Source organism: Humulus lupulus, chromosome 9, assembly GCF_963169125.1.
Source record: "Humulus lupulus chromosome 9, drHumLupu1.1, whole genome shotgun sequence".
Lineage (NCBI taxonomy): Eukaryota > Viridiplantae > Streptophyta > Magnoliopsida > Rosales > Cannabaceae > Humulus > Humulus lupulus.
In genome coordinates, this window is record NC_084801.1 from 3,290,988 (window position 1) to 3,312,321 (window position 21,334).

Genomic DNA, 21,334 nt, shown 5'->3' on the forward strand with positions numbered 1-21,334 from the left:
TTGCAGTGAACCTAATTAAGAGGAAGTAATATCGCATTTCTACTGGCAGTTCATCCTCATCATCCATGGTTTCCCATATTTCTTCTAAGCCTGCTATTACAGGATGAAAATCTTTAAACAGTCTAATTACTAATACATATTGTTCTGTTGCTCTCATCATAATTTGCTTAGACTCTTGAAGGTGACCTCACTATTACAAAAAATGATTTTTAGGACTAGCATTGCGAGTCCTAAAAAAGTTTTTAGGACTCGCGAGGCGCAAGTCCTCTATTTGAGAGCCTTAAAAACTAAGGTTTTTTAGGACTTGCATTGCGAGTCCTAAAAAATTATTTTTAGGACTCACGTTGCGAGTCCTAAAAGAATGTTTTTAGGACTCGCGTTGCGAGTCCTAAAAAATCTGGTTGAATGCCTTTAATTAAGTTTTTAGGACTCGCATTGCGAGTCCTAAAAGAACATTGCGAGTCCTAAAAAATCTAGTGCAAGTCCTAAAAAATCTGGTCGAGTGTCTTTAATTAGGTTTTTAGGACTCCCATTGCGAGTCCTAAAAGATCTGGTTGAATGTCTTTACTTATGTTTTTAGGACTCTCATTGCGAGTCCTAAAAGAATTTTTTTAGGACTCGCAACGTGAGTCCTAAAAAATCTAGTTGAGTGCTTTAAGTAATTTTTTAGGACTCACTTTGCATGCCCTTGAAAGTAATTTTTTTTTAAAAATAAATGCAGCCACAATTTTCATTTTGATTTAGAAAAAATATATCCCTTTGAGTGTCCAAAATGTATTATATATGTTAGATTTCTAAAATTTCAAAAGAAAATACAACAAAATAATTTATTAATTACTCAAAAATATCATTCCAATATTTAGTCTTCTCGACTTACAAAATCATATTACATGATAGTTTATACTATAGTCAAATTCTACCATCACAAAATATTAAACAAGAAATGTATACAAAGTTAGTGAAATATAATTTTGATTCTAAAAGCTTCAACTATCACTGTTGTCTAGTATTGCGCTAAAGAAATGCATCTCAATATAGACCTGCACATTGTAAAAAAAGTTCTTTAATTATTAGCTTCATCAAACTTTAAAAAAAAAATGTATAATCTGACTAAGCAAAGCTCAACATCAATTAACAGAAATATACTACATGAAAATTTAACAAAAAAATAGGTTACAAAAAAAAACATATTACATGAAAATTAAAACATAATTCACCAGCACATGTTTTTATTTATTGTAAATCACTGAAAAAAAAATGTGTTTTGAGTTGTCCCAATACTTTAGCCCCAATAGAATTTACCTATACAAGAAAATAATTAAAGATAACATGCCAGTGAAAAATGAGGTAACTGAGAATAAAAGATCAATAAATATATACTAGGAGGCTGCACAGACAGTAAAAAAAAACACTTTAGTTCACCAATTAACCAAATGACCAAAACTAAGATAACTGCTTAATTTTTTGCACAAAAGCACAACACACCCAAAGATGAATAAAACTTCACCATAAAGCTATATAACCACACTACCTCAACAAGACTACCATTTAATTTAATATTATTATTTGAATGAAGAGCTAAGTTCTTACAGAAGATCATCAAGCTCAACACAGTACAGATTCTAAAGACAGAACTAGTCTTGTATAGTAAAGTTGTTACCTCCTCAAGTTTAATTGTTCCAGCAACAGTGACCAAACTCTCATGTCCTTGCCTCTGGTCTATTACTGTATGGCCCAATGCGTCACTCTCCATAATGAAATCCAAATTATCTACGGATGACACATTATCAATCATAGCTGCCAGATGTTCACTATCTTTCAAAAGTACATCCAAATAGCGAGTCAATTCTCCCTTGGTAACCCCAAATTCTTTCAAGCGACGAACCTGAAACAACGCAAGCATGATTAGCCTCACTACAAAAAACTTTAACCAAGTAAATGGCACCACAAGTGTTAACTCCGTCTATTAATATGTTCTTATTAAAACTTCGATAAATAAATGCACATAAATAAGAGACTATAGAGGTCACCATGTATCTATTCACACCTAAGCTTATGAACTTGACTAGTCATAAACTTCCTTTCAATATGGTATGATTTCTTTCACCATAATTTGATTGGTGAAAGAAAACTTGTCACCATTGCATAAGCTTATGTATATAATATGTATATTTATAGATAACAACTTCACAGTAGATTTCAAATATATACTGAACGTGGCAAACTATCATTTGGTCTGAGATAAATAGCATATATATACATATAAAAAATTTCATGTGCAAATTTTCATGTAATTTTTCAGCCCCACTAATTTCAAAAGAAAACAAATACTTGCTGTTAAAAAAGAGATAGTTTTATTTCTTCCTTTCTATATATATATAAATCAAATCTGGCCTACAAACAAGAGTCAAATAGTTTAAAAAATTATTGCTCGGCACCCATATATCATCTCAGCAATTAGCAAGATATAAAATTCATTAATAAGTAAATGTTGGTTTAGGTAAAAATAATGATATATTCATTATTATGATCAAAACACTTCAACTCAACAAAAAACAGAGTTAAAGTCAAAGGCATAACAAAAACAGAGAACAAATCTATAATAAATGTTCATTCACATAAATACAATGATAAATCATTACTAAAAAAGTTGTCCTTAAGACAATATCAACCAAATGAAACTAAAAAAATTATTTTAGTCCAGCAAGTTTAGACCAGATAATCTTTTCAACAATTAAATAGTCTAGTCTTGAACCACAAGTATAAATTTGTTGATAAATGAATTGTAATTAGAACAAGGCATTTACCAAATAGCATAAACTGCATTAGGACATGATGAAAATTAATAATACACATAGACCAAAATAAGTTGATAATGATCAACCTGCATAATGCACAACCACAGGCATATAAGCTCATAAATACATCGAAGAATAAATTCAGCACTAACACAACTGATAACTAATTTAAGTCTTATGTGACAGCAATAGCTGCTAAATAAAATGAAAGCAATGGCAAGACCAACCATTTTAACTTATTCCATCCAAAATAGAACTAATACAAATAACAATAACAGAGTTTCGAGAGGCCATTTAACAAACGGTTGGTGTGCACCTCATTTGTTTGAATTAGATTATATTATATGTATAGGTTCATGCTCCACCAAAATCTGTGTTTTTCTATTTTGTCTTAATGGTATAACTATGAATTACTATTCCAATTACTATATATATATATAACCAAGCTCTTTCAAGTTTCAATACTATTAAATAAAGTGTGGAAACAAAAGGAAATTCATTTGAAATATAAACTCAGTACCTGATCATTTAGTGCAATTTCCGACAATATTTGCTAGCTTGTAGAACTTGATCTTTAGTAGAAGCCATCATTTAATTTCTACTAATTTGGGGCTGCAACGGCTTTGAGATTAAAAGACATGAATCAGACTTACTTGGATACCTCTATCTATATATATATATATATAGTCTCAAGAAATACTAGAATACTCTTCAATCTTTTAGGCTTTCGTATAGGAAACATCTATAATTCTAAACTACATTACATAAACAGAGCCAAGCTTTTTAAGTTATCATAAGTGGCAACTTGTAAACATGACATTCAAGAAGTCCACAAGAAACACATCAAACATGGTCCTACAAATTTTTAAATAACTATTATTATTAAAGTTCAATTGTAGGAAATATCATCTTTCTATTACAAATTAAAATATAAAAAAATAGAAGATTAAAAATTTAACAACATCATATATAATTAATTGAAGAGACATCACCTATAAATGATTTATATATATATATATATATAATATCTCCCCGTGAGCATAGTAAACTAACTACTTCTTCAAAGTGCTCTTTTCTTATATTTTATTCTTACGTTTTGAACATTCAAGTGATTCCAGAAATCACAATGGGTAGTATACCAAAATCATGATGGGTATAAAATTAAAATGAAAAGGAGACAGAGGAGAAAAAATATTACCAACGTTGCTACTACTTTCTTAAAAAATATACAGGAGCAAGACTCACCTAAAGATATCCCCAAATCAACATGAATAGAAATTAACATGAAAAAAAAATTGAGAAGAACAAAGAACCTTAAGGAATTATTTTAAAGATCAAATATATTCAATCTTTAAACACTTCCATATGTCTTATGCTCATGGGATGCTCACAAAGTCATTCTTAACCATTTACCAAAAGTCTTTCCATAAAGAAATATATAAATCTATTAACAAAAGATAAATTTTACAGTCAGAGGAAACAAAAAACAAATAAGGTCACCAAATATAAGAATCAAAACTTACCACACTTGGTTGTAAATGAAATGAAACCTAGACAGCTCCGTAGAGAAAGAAAGGGGAAGACGATGCACATAGAAACAATGAGATGATATGATGAGGATTCATTTGGGCTTTGGTCCCTTTGTATTAAAATGAGGGATTTCAAAGGCAGTGAGAGCTAGATGTGTAGAGGAATTCTAGGGACTTTGAGAGAGATGAGGTCTGGAAGAGAGAGACAAAATAAGAAATAAAATTTTAAACATAATGGTGGATAGATTAAATAAAAGGTGCAAAAGATAACCTGCTGGAATCGTGAACCAGCAACCAGCAGAGACCCACGCTGAGAAGCACGCCGCCGCCGAGAGTGATGGAGCCGAGAACCCGCACCGCCGCCGAGAGTGCTGGAGCCGAGAACCAACGCCAGAGAAGATTTTCCTATCACCGTTCCTGTCAACGACGCCGAGAGTGCTGGAGCCGAGAACCAACGCCGGAGAAGATTTTCCTATCACCGTTCCTGTCAACGACGCCGAGAGTGCTGGAGCCGAGAACCCACGCTTGCTGGAGGCGTTCACCACCATCACCATCGCCGTTCACCCAGCCGCCGCCGAGCAGCTGTTCGCCCAGCAGCCGCCGTTCACCACCCAGCAGCCCTAGATCGTGTGATGAATAAATCCCCATATGGCTGATGAGTTTTCTATTTTGTGTATTTTAACCTTATAATTTCGAAAAAGCCATAGTTTTTTTATGCTTTTTACTTCAAAATAATTAAGGACTTGTTTGGAGAGTCTTAATACTAAAAATGAGAGTCCTTAATACTTTTTTTAGGACTTGCTTCTAAAAAAATATTAAGACTCCTAAAGCAAGTCCTTAAATTTTTCAAGTGAAATACTTATTTTTTAGCTTAGATTTTTTAGGACTCGCAGATTCTTTTAGGACACTCATTGCGAGTCCTAAAAGAGTATTAAAGACTCCCAAAGCAAGTCCTTAAAAATATTAACTAAAACACTTATTTTTATAGCCCAGATTTTTTTAGGACTCGCATTTTCTTTTAGGATACTCATTGCGAGTCTTAAATTACGTTTTTTCAGGACTCTCAATGAGTGTCCTAAAAACTTCATAAATATTTTTAAGGACTTGCATTTATGTGCGTGTCCTAAAAAAGTGTCCCGTAAAGGGTATTTTGTAGTAGTGCCTATTTCTCTGTGGAACAAGAGCAATCTTTGAGTGATTCTTTCTAGTGCTCCTACGGTGTTTCTTGGCTCCTTTATTCTTTTTAAAACCTTAATGGCTCGAATATCCTGATAGGTTAAAGCTCCGTTCATACTTAACTGAAAACATAAATACTAAAGTTGTTAGCTATACACATAAGCAAAATAACTTATAACTTAAATACTTACTTGGTGGTCAGATTCAGAGCTTTTGAGTGTGTGTATCGAGGAGAACTTCATGCGAAGGAACCGTTTGCTCTGATACCAACTGTAATGACCCACTACTCTAGACTTTTGGACCATTAACGAAAACTATACATAAATACTAATCCTTAATAAATCCTTACAAGTGAAAAGACCATAACTTTATTAAGAAACTTGTAAAAATAAAAGTTAAACTTACATAAAATATCTAGTAGGATATGGGATCCCATTGTTTTAAAACCAAAACAAGACATAATGATAATTGAAAAAGAGATTACATAATAAAACGCGGAAAGATACATATAAAAACCATAAGAAAACAAATAACTACATCCTCGAATCGAAATGCTCGGCTCTTGAATCCATTCGGCCTCAATACACATTCTCCAAGCTTCCAAGAACCTTTCCCGCCATTAGAACTACTTTCCTGCACATATAAACAAAAAAGGATTGAGCCTAATGCCCAGCAAGGAAAATCTAACACATAGTCCATATGCATAAATTTCATAAAAACATAAAAACATAACATAACACTTATATCACATACATACTATAATGGCCATTATTACTTGGGGTCCCATAAACTAAACAAGTCATATGCCCATTAGATTAGTGGGGTCCTGCTAGCTAAGCAAGTCATATGCCCATAATCTATTTGGGGCTTGCTAGCTAAGCTGGTCATATGCCCATAATCTATTTGGGGCTTGTTAGTCATATGGGTCATATGCCCAAGTCTACAAACATACTTATCATAACACATTTCATAACATAAAAATCATAAGATAACATATAAAAACATATAACATATAAATTCTATCCTATTTTCCCTTACCAAAATAACCGGGATATGGGAACTGATTTGGGACCTTGGAACACTCCTAAAAACCTTTTATAATATGGTGAGTATATTTGAAGAAAAGGGATGAAAAGAATGGAAGGACTAAACCATTGAGAATATACTTACCAAAAACTTATGTGCAACTAATTGGCTTTTTGAAGAGAAACCACCTCCAAGAAGAAACCAAATAGCAACTAATTGGCTTTTTGAAGAGAAACCAGGATGTCTTCGCATGGTCACATTCAGACATGGTAGGAATAAGTCTGAATATAGCAAGCCATGCGCTAAATATTGACAAAAGCTTCCCTCCGAAGCAACAAAAGAGAAGACAGCTGGATGATGACAAGAAGAAGGCACTGAAGGAGGAGGTCGACAGGTTAAAAGAAAACCGATTCATTAGGGATGCTTTTTACCCTGACTAGGTAGCCAATCCGGTGTTGGTCCCAAAGCCTAATGGGACATGGCGAACCTGTATCGACTATTCGGACCTCAACAAAGCTTGCCCAAAGGACTGTTTTCCCTTACCGAGGATTGATCAGCTCGTTGATGCCACGGCGGGGCATGGACTGATGCCGTTCATGGATGCATGTTCTGGTTATAACCAGATTCCCATGCATGCCCCCGACCAGGAACATACGAGCTTCAGAACGGATAAGGGGCTATACTGTTATAATGTCATGCCATTTGGACTAAAAAATGATGGGGCCACATACCAGCGGCTCGTGAATATGATGTTTTCTGAGAAAATAGGGAACAACATGGAAGTTTATGTTGATGACATGCTATTCAAGTCTCAACTTAACGATAAGCATGTTAATGACCTCGAAGAATGCTTTGGCGTGCTCCGGAAGTATAACATGAAACTAAATCCTCAGAAGTGTACCTTTGGGGTATCATCAGGAAAATTCCTAGGCTTTATTGTAAACGCTCGTGGAATAGAAGCCAACCCTGACAAGATCCAGGCCCTGATCGACATGCCTTCACCTCGAAGACACAAGGATGTCCAAAGTTTGACCGGCAGGATGGCGGCACTAAGTAGGTTCATATCAAAATCTACAGACCGTTGTCTTCCATTTTTCAACCTTTTGAGGGGAGGCAAGAAATTTGAATGGACGAAGGAGTGCGAGCTGGCCTTCCAGGAGCTTAAAAATCACCTCGCAGAACCCCCCGTCTTATCAAAACCCATTACGGGAGAAGTACTGTACTTGTACCTTTCTACCACCGAACACGCAATAAGTGCAGTGCTCGTGCAAGAAGAGGAAAAGGTACAGAGACCCATCTATTACATCAGCAAAAGGTTACTGGGGGCAGAGTCAAGACACCCCTTGATGGAAAAGTTGTCTCTTAGCTTAATTCATTCATCTCGTAAACTTCGACCCTACTTTCAGGCGCACCCCATCCATGTGTTGACTGATCAACCACTTAGGCAAGTATTGTCTAAACCAGAGGCTTCAGGTCGACTTCTTAAATGGGTGGTTGAACTCGGACAATTCGAGATCACTTACCACCCGAGGATGACCATTAGGGCACAAGCATTGGCAGACTTTATAGTGGAATGTACTGGCATGACCAACGATGAAGTTATAATCTCGGCCCACGAGCTGTGGAAACTTTACGTCGATGGTTCATCTAATGAAAATGGATAGGGGGCAGGGGTCATTTTGATTACCCCCGCAGGGAGCAGATTTCATTCTGCCTTGAGATTCAGCCTTGAGACTCTGGAGAATTCATTCTTGAAGAATTTCCAGAAATCATCTTAAGTTCTAATAGCAAAGACTCGTGGACAAGGCAGGGTTAACTGCTGAACCACGTAAAAAATCCCCTTTGTTTTTATTGTGTTTTTCTGGCCATAACTATTTATTGTTTTCGTGCTCTCATTTCACTGTTGACGAAAAATGGCGTCAACACTAATTAATTAGAGGGTTGAACTATTGTAAGATGGACATATCAACGGAAGACTTAAAAATAAGATTTCTGTAAAAGTATATCTATAATATAAAGAGTTTAATTTTGAATTTATAGTGGAGAAATATCATAATTAATAAATTAACTATTATGATTAAAGAGTTTAATTATTTAGTTTTAATTTATTGGAGCTTAATGTTATAGGTCCATGGTCCCCGAAATGGCTGAAACAAACACTGACAAAGATAAATACAAAAATGGGCAAAATTACTTATTTGATAAGTAAAATAATTTTCTATGCACTAAACATAATTATGTGTAATTAATTAATTATTTGATTTAACAAAAATATAAATTTTGAATTAATTTATTTTTGGGATTTTTTGGTATTTAAATAATGATGAAAATTTGGAAAAATCATATGCCCTCCCTGACATGAGGTGGGCGTGTAGCACAGTTCACAGTCACTATGCTACACGCACAAGAAGGTTCTAGAAGAATCTTGGTTCAACAATTTTATAGTTATTTAAATATTAAATAAATAATGAGATATTTTAATATGATTAAAATATTATTATTTAAACAAAAATCTGATAACTGATCAGTTAATTTTAAATTGTTTAAAATAAATAATATTATTTATTTTTAATATATGGATATATTAAATATAGGAGATCAGTTTTTCAGAGAGATACTTTTCAGAGATAGAAAAGATATCGTGAAATCTCCCTGAAAAATAAGAACAGTGCTACAAGCATAGATCACTGTTTTTCACAAATTTAGGTCCAAACTTTATTAGATCTCATGTGTTGAGAACATTTGATAAATAGAATTTGCCTATTGTTTTGTATAAGAAGCCCACACTTTTTCTTTGTGTCTTGAGAACATTTTGGATGATCTTGGTGTGAGATCTCAAGGATTTTTCCATACAAAAAGATAGCAGCAAGGAAGGACTTAAGGTAATATTTCTATTCATCTTTTTGATTCAATATATATATATATGTGTATGTGAAGAAGTAGATCTAGAAATCTTGTGGGGTTAAAATTAACAATTTTGATTGTTGTTCCGCTGCGTATAATCTCTGATTTGATCTATAAAAACCAGCATGATCTTCCTCGGCTTAGGTTTATTTATCCATTAGGGCTTCCCAACTTTTTATTTTTCATCTCTAAGTCCTTTGACTTCAAAGCTGACATAACTTCTTCAAGAGTTATTTCTGTCCTCCCATACTTTATTGTTGTCTTCACCTCACTGCATGATTCGAGCAATGAGTTGAGGATAATAATGGCTTGATTTTCATCACTCAAAGCTTCATTTTCTCTCGAGTTTGCTAACTCGATATGCATCCTCAAGAAGTCATCAAGATTCTATTCTAGGGTCTTTGAATGATTCATTTTGTAGCCAAAGATTATTTCTTTTAGAAAGATCTTGTTTGTAAGGGACTTTTGCTAGAATTGTTCCTCTAACTTCTTCCATATTTTTGTTGGTGTCTCCTCTTTGTCAATCAACCTGACTATTGCATCTGAAAGATTGAAAATGATGATCTCAGTTGTTGTTTCTAAGTATTCCTCCTGCTGAATCTTCGTTGTGCCTTCTGGCCATTCTATAGGATCTTCTAACACCCTTAACAGCTTTTGTTGTGCAAGAAGAGCACGAATTTTCCTTCTCCATATCCTGTAATCACCCAAGTCATCAAACTTATCAATATCAACTTTTAGATTACTCATTTTAATAAAATCATAATTAAACCAAGTTAAAGGTTGAGATGTTTCAGTAGGATCATTCAACGGAATATCCATAAATTCTTCAATGTTGGGTTCTGCCTCTTGAGAGTCCACTTCCTCCAGTTTTGCTAGCTTTCTTGATTATTCTGTGAGTTTAAATCTTCTTGCCAAGAACCTGGCTCTGATACCACTATAGGTATTATTACTTTGTTACCCCTACACCAACTCACATGCTAATTAAAAAAAATACGGCTAAATCAGTAATTTATCAAACCAATGTGTAATGATCTCAGGCACACACGTATATGACAAACAGTACACAAAACTGAATATTAATATGATGTTTATGTTTCTTATTTTCTCAGAAACCCTACGATATTCTAAAGAACATAACCAGATACTTGAAATTAGGGCATTTGTCTGAAGCACAAAATCTAAGAGAAAGAAAGGAAGAGAATACACCAGATTTTATCGAGGCTTACCCCCAAAATCAGGGGCTACATCCTTGTTGAGCTCACCTCAGATAGAAGCTCTTATTTGCACTATTTGAAGCAGTTTTACAGCATCAATGGAGGTTCCAAGTCACAATCATTCGACTTGTAAGCCTCTGTATCTCACTAATTTCTATATACATTTTTCTTTCTTTCAATCCTAATTTCAAACCCTAATAAAACTCTCTTGTTTTGTCACACTCTCTCTCTCACTTGAGTAAATCCCTTGGATCGAAGAGAAAAATGGGTCATCACTACTTGAAGATTTCAAATCACTCGGCTCTCAAAATTTGTGTGTCCCCTTTTGGTAAAGCTTTTGTAACATCCCAAATTCCCTAATATGGCTTAGTGCCTGGATTAGGGGGCCGGGAGGCAATAATTGTTTTAATTATGTGTTAATATAGTATAGGCATGTCATTATGTGAATTACATTATAATATAATTATGCATGCATGTTTAATTGTTCTTGTTATGTAATTGATTTTGTGTATATATTTTGGTTTAAACTTTTTAGTTTACCTAATCTATTTTTGTTAGAATGCAATGCACATTAATATTCCAAGCCTATTTCTTTCTACGTTCAAACTCTCAACATAAAATTTGGGCTCCATAATCAATTCTTTTGTCACTATTACATATATGTTTGGATAAATAAAATAAATTAGATGATAAAATAAATAATTAATAAAAGAAAGAAAATAATAAATTTAAACACATAAATATTTTTTTATTATAGTTTTGAAAATATAATTGATAGAGTAATTTAATTAATTTAATATGAAGTTTTAAAGTATGCGATGAGAAATTATTATGGCTCATTTATTATTATTATTATTATTTATTTTCAATTTATTTACAATATTTAGATGACTTTATTATTTTTAATTTTTTTAGTTTACTTACCTTATTTATATGACTTTGAAACTAATAGCGTTAGAGAACTAAAAAAAAGTATTAAATCTAATGGAAACCAACAATTTCAGTTAAGCTCACACTTAATATATATATATATATTTATATATATATATACTTGGTAAAGCAAACAATGCAATGTATGTTTATTTAGTTTTATTTAGAAAATATTTCTATTTCTATTTATTCTATTTTTTAATTGTCATATAAATTATAAATAAATAAGATTTGTCATATATTATAGAAAAATGACATAAACATATTAAAAAAAATTAAAATATTTAACAAAGAATTCATTAGACACAAAGTATTTATATATAAATATATGGTGCATTCTAGTTTTAAAATTAAATATATTTTTTTTAGAAAGAATATGTATACATTTTAATATAATAATAAAATATTAAAAAAAATCCAAACTAAAACTATGAATTTTATAGTTTATTTAATCAAATTTTAATTACTGAATTCGCAATATTTTTAAGACAACGAAAAGTTATATTTTAATATATATTATTTAATTAATAGTTAGAGAGCAATTAAAATAAGTAATTTCTCACTAAAAAAAATACTAAAAGGCAAAAAAGTATATTTATGTCCTATTTTACAATTATACTATTGTTTAGATAAAAAAATAATTAATAAAAGAAAGAAAAAAATGAATTTAAGCACATAAATATTTTTAAGTCATATTTTTAAAAATATAATTGACAGCATAATTTAAATACTTTAATATAAAAATTTTAAAATACCTAATGAGAAAATATTAAGACTCATTTATTACTTCTTTTTTTAATTTATTTGTCTTATTTAAATGATTTTATTAATTTTTATTTTTATTAAAAAAATGATAAGATAGATAATTCCGTCCATATATATATACCTCAATAATATAAGTGGTACATCCCTCATTATTATTACTAGGGTCATTAATTATTAATGCATGGGGACTAATTGCATGTATATATTGTACACCTTATCATTTTACATATCTCGTCGGACCATTTTCCCTCTCTTAATAAAAAAATAATGTTGATAGGATATTAAAGGAAATTTCTGATAAGAAGATATATAATAAATAAACCAAGAAATAAGGAGAATTATTCGGAGAAATATGCTAAATGATAGTTGGAATTGAAAAAATATGCCTCTATTTTACAATATTGGAAAAGTATTTTCCCCTAGATAGAAGGATACTACAATTTCATTTTTCCAAAGAAAAAACAAAACTGATTTTGTTACATAACTGTGTGATAATATGTTTTTTTATTGAAAATAAAAATAGTGCTTCTTGTTGCTAATTTGCATGCTATATACTTGTCAGATTAACTACCAAATATCTGGAAAAAATGGGTTTAGAACAAGTTTTCTTACAAACAAATTCAGTCCTTATTCCTATTAAGATCCTTCTGTTTGGATTTTAAAACAATAAGTGATGTGACAATTGAAGGAAATATTAATGGGACATACGAATTTTATTCATTCAATACTAAAAAAAATATTTTTAGGATTCGCAATAAAAAAGTTTATAAGACTCGTGAGGCGCAAGTCCTTTATTTGAGAGTCTTAAAAACTGAGGTTTTTAGGACTCGTGTTGCGAGATCTAAAAGAATGTTTTTAGGACTCGTAAATAATATTTTTAGGACTCGCACGGCGCCACCACTCTACGGTGGTCATTGTGTCTAATTTTTTAGTGGGTTTTGAAGCCCAAGATGCAAGGAATATGGTGGTGGTACTGGTTCATCTCGTGGGTGCTCAAGGTGGCTGGAACTTGTTCGGATTGTTGGAGGAAAACCCAAAATCACATAAACTTCAATGAGCACTTTGAGGGTCTAGGTGGTGCGTGAGGGGCTGAGCTCCGAGGGTTAGAGGTTTCAGGGGGGCAGCGCATCTCCGGGGGCAGCGCGTGGCGTTCGGCATCGACAGCAAGGCGTTCGTTTGGCCACGGCAGAGACGAGCTAGAGAGAGAGGGAGCTTCGGGAGAGAGAGAGAACCGAGGAGAGAGAGAGAGAGAGTGATTTGAGTTATTTTTGTGTTTTTTTTTATAATATTGAGTGATTTGAGGGATTTGAGGGAATTTGTGATTTTTTAAATTCAAAATTTTAGGACATACATAGATTTTAGGACTTGCTCCACGAGCTCAGAAAGAAATTATTTTAGGACTCGTGAAGTTCAGGAGGTGTTTGTTAAAAAAAAATTCAAACTTTTAAGACACCCATAGTTTTTAGAACTCGCTCCGCGAGCCCTAATAGAAATTCTTTTAAGACTCGCAACGCGAGTCCTAAAAAGTCCAGGAGCTGCTTTTAAGACTCGCATCTAGGTGAGTGTCCTAAAAAAAGTGTTTTTGTAGTAGTGATTGTACAAACAAAATCAAAAGCAAACAATATATTTTTTGGATATAATAAATGATGTTAATTATTATTTTTGATATACCAGCTACCACATGAGTTGTTCTGTTAGCCAATTGGTGGTATAAATGCAATTAAATAGCAATTCCTATATGCGTTTAAATATGTGGATACCAATTTTTGTAAATAAATTATTCATTGGAGTATTACCCTTTTGCCAATTTTTCTTTATGGACGGAAGTGGAAGTGTCGGTCACCATTTTATTGGGACTAAGTTGGTGAAAGATCATACTTAGGACCTTCCCGAAGCTGTAAGAGAAGCAGTAGAAAAGATAAGACAAAAATTTAGAGCTTATTGCATATTTCCATGAAAGACATAATTAACAAGCCCCTATTACGTCAAGCATTGTAGAATAACAAGTGTTTTAAAAATTACGAGCTCGATTGGGCCTTGTTACATTGAGCACTACTCACCTAATAAGTTGTATATGGCTCATATTATAGAGGTGAACTCCACAACTACAAATATGGTTTTGAAAAGATTGTACGTTTATTTTGTTTTTATTTTTTATTTTTCATAGAGATCCAAATTATATTTGTTATTCTTATCTTAAGTGTGAAAATATGAAAATGATGAATATTAGTGGATCAAAGAACACCTTTTCTTTTTAATAGGATTGATTATTCCATGGGTAGAAAATTCTCGTGACGTACTCCAAATCTGCCATTTGAAATTAATGGTGTGGATGAATATGCAAGAGAAATGCACATTAATATGGATAAAATAAATCAATTAATAAGTTTTCATTATTTATTAGTAATAACTTGTGTCAATTTAAATTTCTATTGTAATTAATAGTGACATTTAATAAAAAAAAAACAATGTATCTCTGTTGTCAGTAGAAAAATGTCAAAAATATGTGTCTAGTATACATTCATTATTACCTTTCTCAAACACTCCTAGTGTGCATTATTATTATTTAATACTACAAATACAACTTTAATTATGAGGAATGGACCCCTCGTAATAATGAGGATAGGTATAGGCAGAAGATAAGATATGATAAGTTGAATGTAAACGTCTTGAATTATTTACGATCTATAGTACAATGTCTTGTTTAGAAAAAAATCATGATCAGTGACCATGGATATATTATTTCAAGTGCTATAAATACAATGTTAGGGTGTTAGGAACTGATCAACAAGTGAGATCGAATCCTATACATATTACAAGATGAAAATGGAGAAGAGTACTAAGAATAGTGTGGTGATGATGATGAGCTATATTATAGTTGTTGTTCTTGTGTTTCTTCCATCTACTAGTTTTGCAGGTGGCGGGAGAGCTCTGAATAATCTTCAACTTTACTCCTCTGATCATCCTGGACAGGCACAGGTCACTCTCACTATCGAACCTTCTCTTTCAGATATATTATTGCTACAAAGTTCAGGAAAGAATGCTCAATGCTTTGGTAAATTTTGCGCGCCTTGGTCACCTTGCCAACCTGGATGTACATGTCTTGGAACGAGTGGTACCGGAGCTTGTGTTGGATTCTAATATGTATTCTATGTAATGTCGATTGTCGCCTACATATATATATATATATATATATATATGTGAAATAATGTCAATCATATATATATATATAGTGCTAGTAGTAATGAATAATAATGTTATACATGATATGACATGAGCATGCATATTTACGTACGGTGTATATATGCATGCATATGCATGTTATTAGTGTAACTTAATTTATGTATGCCTTTAATTCCTTGATAAAATGGAATACTATTATTAATAAGTCGTGTGTTGTGTTTTGTACGATTTACTTATTATCCAAACTATTACCACTTTCAAATTTGTATGTTTGTTTTTAGTCTTGTTCACTAGTGTAAATTTGTTAAGATTGAGTGAGTATTAGTTTAAGGTGTTAGTCTAACGTGAAACCATTTTGAATTATCACTACAAGAAAATTAGGCTCTAGGGATGACATTAAAATTTTCGTCGCTAGAGGTACTTCGAGAGACAGGTGTGCATATCTCTCCTATTTCACGCGAAACCAAATAAGAAACCCCAAAACTTATTTTTTCCTCAGTAATTAATCTTTCCTCTTAGACCCCATACCCCAAACCCCACTCTCTCCTCTCAGACCTCAAACCTCAAACCCCAAACCTCTGTAAGTCTCCCCTCTCTCTCTTCTCTTAGACCTCAAACCCCAAATTCCCAACTCGACTTTCATAGGCGGCGGCGTCCTTTGATCATCCTCTCGAGCAGCTCCATCGTATAGGTGGCGTCCCCAAGCTCTCTGATCATCCTCTCAGCATTCACAGGTATATATATATTTATATAAATATTCTGTTTGATTTATTGTTAATATTGTTAACTTAATTTGTGTGTATATATATACTCTTTTGTGAGCCAGTGTAGTCTTGGCTAGAGGCAGTCTTCATTTGATTTACTCTTCATTTGAGATTTTGTCTAAAAGAAGACTATCATTATGTTGTCCCAGCTATATGTTCAAATTGACAGGTATGTTGTTTGTTTATTTTGAGTCCTATTTTGTGCCTGTTTTTATGGTTTAGTCTATGTTTTGTGCTTTGTATTTTGTGCCCTATTTTGGGGCAATAATATGTATCTTCCTATTTCCTTTTTCTTTGGTGGGATTTGGGCTACGATGTTGGCTTGTTTTTGGGTAACATGGTTAGAATGGAATAGCAGAATTTTTGATGAAAAGTCTTGCCATTATGATATCATTTGGGAGATGGTTAAGTTTTGGGTTGCTACTTGAGTGTATCGCACATAGGGTTTTGAGGGGTTATCCTTCTTGGATCTCTCTAGAGAGTGGATAAGTTTTTTGTCTATGTAGTTAAAGTTGTTTTGTTTATGTTTTTTGTACCAAAGTTTTCATCTGCCATAAGTGAAGGTTATTTATATATGTGAAAGGGGCTCGACCTAGTGTTTGGTCTTTGTCTCCTTATTTTTTTTTTTAAAAAAAGTTTGTACCATTCGCTGAAATAGTTTTCAAATAATGAAATCAAATATATGAATATTTTTTTAACGCATAAATATAGCATAAAATTGTGTTTTGATTATGATTTTCTCGATAGTGGCTCGATAGGGTTATATTGTAGCTCGATGATAGCTCAATAGAGCTTGATGACAATGTTTACTTAGTTTTCTTACCAATTGCTTTCACGTGTAGATGCAGATGCCGAAGTTGCTTTTCGTTTCGAGATTATGACTTTCCAGGTCGAGTCACATATAGGGGTGGTAGTGTTAGAATATTTATTTATATAGTATATAAAATCAATTTGTTACAACTAATTGATTTAATATATCAAAGTAAATATTTTATTTATTGACAAAATATTCTAATTAAGGGTCAACATTATTTGTTACTCAATTTTGTTTGTTACTCGATTTTGCATATCACAACTGATTGAGAGAATATCTCAATCTGTGGCAGAGACTCTGATGGTAGGTCTCACTCTATAAATATAGAGTACCGGTCCCCAAGCTCACTGCTCATTCTAACTTTCAGTAACTCCATCTAAAAGAGTTAGTGAGAGCTTGGAAGCCTGTGTATTCGTTCTAATTTCTATTTCTTTTGTAGATCTAAAGTTAGATCGAGGTTCACCAAATCAATGGATGGAGGTATACAATTACAATCCTGTCTTCGTATATGTTCAATCTATATATCTATTTTGCCTACATGTATAAGATTGTTCATACGCATATATTTCATTAAATCTAACATTTGGTATCAGAGCCAGGTTATCTCTGCCTTAGTTATTTTTTATGCATAATATTCCCATGAATCAATTCATAGAAGGTTTTATAATTGATATGGACTGAAAAATCATTAAAATAGACGTTGGAATCAATATTTACAAATGGGCTTCGAAACCAGGTCACGTGAAACCAGGTCACGTGACCCACGTGCAGAAAAACAGGTCAAAACGACCTAGTTCATTGGAGACAAAACAAACGACATGTCGTTTGCTACCCTTCAGCGCAGAAAATGACTTGTCGTTTTGACAAGTCCTATAGCACAGTAAAGGGAAAACGACATGTCGTTTTCCCCAGGGCAAATTTTATTTTTTTTATTAATTAAAGAAAAATTCATAAAAAATCTGAAAATTACCTTTTTAATTTATTTTTGGAATTTTATTATTTTCTTCATTTCAATGCTTATTTAGACAATAAATTTCATTTTTTAATTTTTTGCCAATTTAATTAAAACATATAATTTTGATATTTTATATATTTGGAAATTAATTAAAATGTGCAATTACTTGATTATTGGTGTATTTATTGCATAGTATATTTCTTTTATTCATGCAATATTAAATAATTGTGCTATTTTAAGAATGTAATTACATTTTATTTTACAATTAAGTTTGTGCAATTATGTTATTAATTCACAAAATCATTAAATAATTTTATTGTCTTATTTAGCATAGACTTTTCAGTCGTTAAGTATATATATGGAATTATTGTATTTATTTTCTACATATATATAATTATGCTAATTTGTATGAATATTTGTTCTTATTCATGAAAAAATTATTCTTGGCTTAATTATATTTAATTTTATATGTATGTCTTTATAATTTTAAATACGTTATATATTCCATTATTGTGCTAGATATATTTATATTATATTCAAACATTAAGACATGTTGAATAATATTTAGCACATTTATATTCATAAAATATTTAGGGTGAATAAAATTATGAATGAAACATACAAAATTTTGTGGTTGACATAAGAACGTATGAAACTGAGACAAATGCTCAATCTAGAACGGTTTTTAATGATCTTCGGACGAACACACTAGGAGTACTACTCTTTGTGATTGCCTATTATGTTATAATGAAATTGTTCTTAGGTCTTCCTAGAGCCTAAAACATAATGTCTAGTGAACCATATAATTTTAAATAATTAGGGAGTAGCCACAACATCTTTAGTTATATAAAATTATATATTAATTTGAAAGGATCACATAATGGACATAAATTATTATTGATTATATAGATATAATAATTTTACCCCAGAGGGATTTTATTATATTTATATAATTAATTAGGATAATATATTAAATTAATTTTCTTAATTTACCCACAGGAGTTATGATAATTAATTTAATAGTTTTATCATTTTAATAAAGATAGAAGTATCAAACCTTAATTTATCCCAAATAATTTGTTTGAATATTCTATCATCTTATACATCCAATTTTATTAAATTAAAAATTTAGCCCACGGGCAATTTTTGTTTGATAAAATTTCATCATTCAACATGTTATACATTGGTAAAACATGACTTCATTAAGCCTCAATCTTTAAAATCTAAGTTTGCAATCCTATTCATGCAGCTTCTTCATCCTCCTCTAGTTTCGCTGAAATCCTTACCGAAATTCCTGAGCTTAGGGGTGAAAATTTCAAAATTTGGAAAGAACGAGTTCTTCTTCATTTAGGCTGCGCCAATATGGACTACGCAATAAGGAAGGATGAACCTGCTGTAATCACTGTGACTAGCACTGCTGCAGAGATCGTACTATATGAAAAATGGGAGCGATCCAATTGCCTCAGCATCATTTGCAGCTAGCACTGCTGCTGAGATCGTACTATATGATCGGTGCAGTTCGACACTTTAGACAAACCACTTTACAGCAACCTCATCCACCAATTCTCATCCACAAAGGTCACTGGTGTCAAAAGACTTAGAGAACATATCTTAAATATGAGGGACATTTCTGCTCAACTGAAGAAGCTCGATGTAGTCATTCCTGAAACCTTCCTGGTCCACTACATCCTTAACAATCTTCCACCTCAATACGGGCCTTTCAAAATTTCCTACAACACACATAAGGACAAATGGAGTATCAATGAACTGAACCATGTGTGCTCAAGAAGAAGCAAGGCTCCTACAGGAATAAGGTGAAAGTGCTCACATGGCCACCCAAGGAAAGAAACGCAAACCATCCAAGAAGGACAAGGGGAAAAATAACGTGCCTCCCCTAGGCGAAATAAAGAAGGATTCCATCAAGTGTTTTTTCTGCAAAAAGAAGGGAGGTGTGAAAAAAGAATGCGCCAAGTTCAAGAAGTGGATGGACGACAAAGGTAATCCAATTTCATTCGTATGTTATGAATCTAATATGGCCAATGTTAATATTAATACATGGTGGATTGATTCTGGATCAACAATTCACATTACAAATTCCTTGCAGGGTTTACAAAAGGAAGCTAGTGGGAAGTGACCAAAGCATCTTATTTGGAAATAAGATGGGCTCACATGTGGAGGCTATTGGAACGTGCCATTTAGTTTTAAGTAGAAGTTTTATTTTAAAGTTAGAAAAGAAATTTTATGTACCAAGTTTCTCTAGAAAATTGATTTCCATTTCAAGACTTGTACCTTTTGGTTTTTCCTTTACATTTTCAGATAAATCTTTAATTTATATAATAAATCTGAATGTATTGGAAATTGTATTTTTTCTAATGGTCTTTACTGCCTTAATTTATAGAACAATATCGCTTATAATACTGTGCACGTTCACGCTGGCAATAAACGATGTGTTATGAATAAGAATTTCTCTACATTATGGCACCGGAGATTGGGACATATTTCCATTGATAGAATTAGAAGGTTAGTGAAAGATGGGGTGCTCAATACCTTAGATTTTACTGATTTGGATACTCGTGTGGATTGCATTAAGGGAAATCATACCTCCAAGTCTAAGAAAAGTGGTGTCCATAGGAGTTCCGACCTATTAGAAATCATACATATTGATATATGTAGTCCAGACATGGAATCATATGGTCAGAAATATTTCATCTCCTTCATAGATGATTACTTATGCTACATGTATATCTACTTACTTCATAACAAAAGCGAAGCATTAGATGTCTTTAAGATATTTAAAGCTGAAGTAGAGAAACAATGCAACAAGCAAATTAAAATAGTGAAATCAGATAGAGGTGGAGAATATTATGGTAGATACACTGAAGATGGACAAGCACCTGGCCCTTTTGCAAAGTTTCTTCAAGAAAATAGGAGTCACTACAAAAAAAAAGTGTTTTAGCTACTAAAAAACTGGTAGCAAATTATGCTTTTTTGGTAGCTAATACCCTTTTTGCTACCAAAATTGTTTGGTAGCTGGTTCGTAGCTAAAACCCCGCCGCTAAAGGTTTCTTGCTACCAAAAAATGTTGTAGCTAATTATTCTTATTTGCTACTAAAAAATTAGTAGCAAAAAATATTTAATTTAGTAGCTAAAACACTATTTTTGGGACTACTAGAGTTTTTTTTTTGCTACTATAGTTTGGTAGCTAATTGCATTTAAGCTGGTAGCAAAAGAATTTGTGTCAATTAAAATTAATTTTATTTTCAATCTAGCAAAATC

General features: G+C 32.4%; 1 protein-coding gene and 1 long non-coding RNA gene across 7 annotated transcripts; one reads left to right on the plus strand and one right to left on the minus strand.

The window, feature by feature from the left end:
• Window positions 1-800: 800 nt before the first annotated feature.
• On the minus strand, window positions 801-4,964 carry LOC133800897 (uncharacterized). Of its 4 annotated transcripts, XR_009876650.1 has the most exons (4): window positions 4,599-4,964; window positions 3,319-3,419; window positions 1,661-1,885; window positions 801-1,040 (listed from the first exon to the last, which is right to left on the minus strand). XR_009876650.1 is itself a non-coding variant. In XM_062239004.1 (2 exons), the coding sequence occupies exons 1-2, from the start codon at window positions 4,879-4,881 to the stop codon at window positions 4,476-4,478; spliced, it is 327 nt and encodes a 108-aa protein (XP_062094988.1). In that variant the 5' UTR covers window positions 4,882-4,964; the 3' UTR covers window positions 4,328-4,475. The 4 variants fall into 4 exon arrangements, 1 of the variants encoding a protein (XP_062094988.1); XR_009876651.1 differs by lacking the exon at window positions 801-1,040 and having other exon boundaries at window positions 1,349-1,885; window positions 3,319-3,410; XR_009876649.1 differs by lacking the exon at window positions 801-1,040 and having other exon boundaries at window positions 1,349-1,885.
• Window positions 4,965-15,019: 10,055 nt separating this feature from the next.
• LOC133800586 (uncharacterized) lies at window positions 15,020-20,959 on the plus strand. 3 transcript variants are annotated; one of them, XR_009876536.1, is made up of 4 exons: window positions 15,020-16,259; window positions 16,352-17,583; window positions 19,308-20,055; window positions 20,163-20,959. It is a non-coding gene; the product is annotated as an uncharacterized LOC133800586 (long non-coding RNA). The 3 variants fall into 3 exon arrangements; XR_009876537.1 differs by having other exon boundaries at window positions 16,357-17,583; XR_009876535.1 differs by having other exon boundaries at window positions 15,020-17,583; window positions 20,163-20,956.
• The last annotated feature ends 375 nt before the right edge of the window (window positions 20,960-21,334 follow it).

What these genes read in the sequence shown, in the direction of transcription:
- LOC133800897 (XM_062239004.1), bottom strand. Translation starts at nt 4,881, where the DNA reads ATGGTGATGGTGGTGAACGCCTCCAGCAAGCGTGGGTTCTCGGCTCCA. An exon ending in CTGGTTCACGATTCCAGCAG is followed by an intron (nt 4,520 to 4,598) that starts GTTATCTTTTGC and finishes TCTCTCTTCCAG; the next exon opens with ACCTCATCTCTCTCAAAGTC.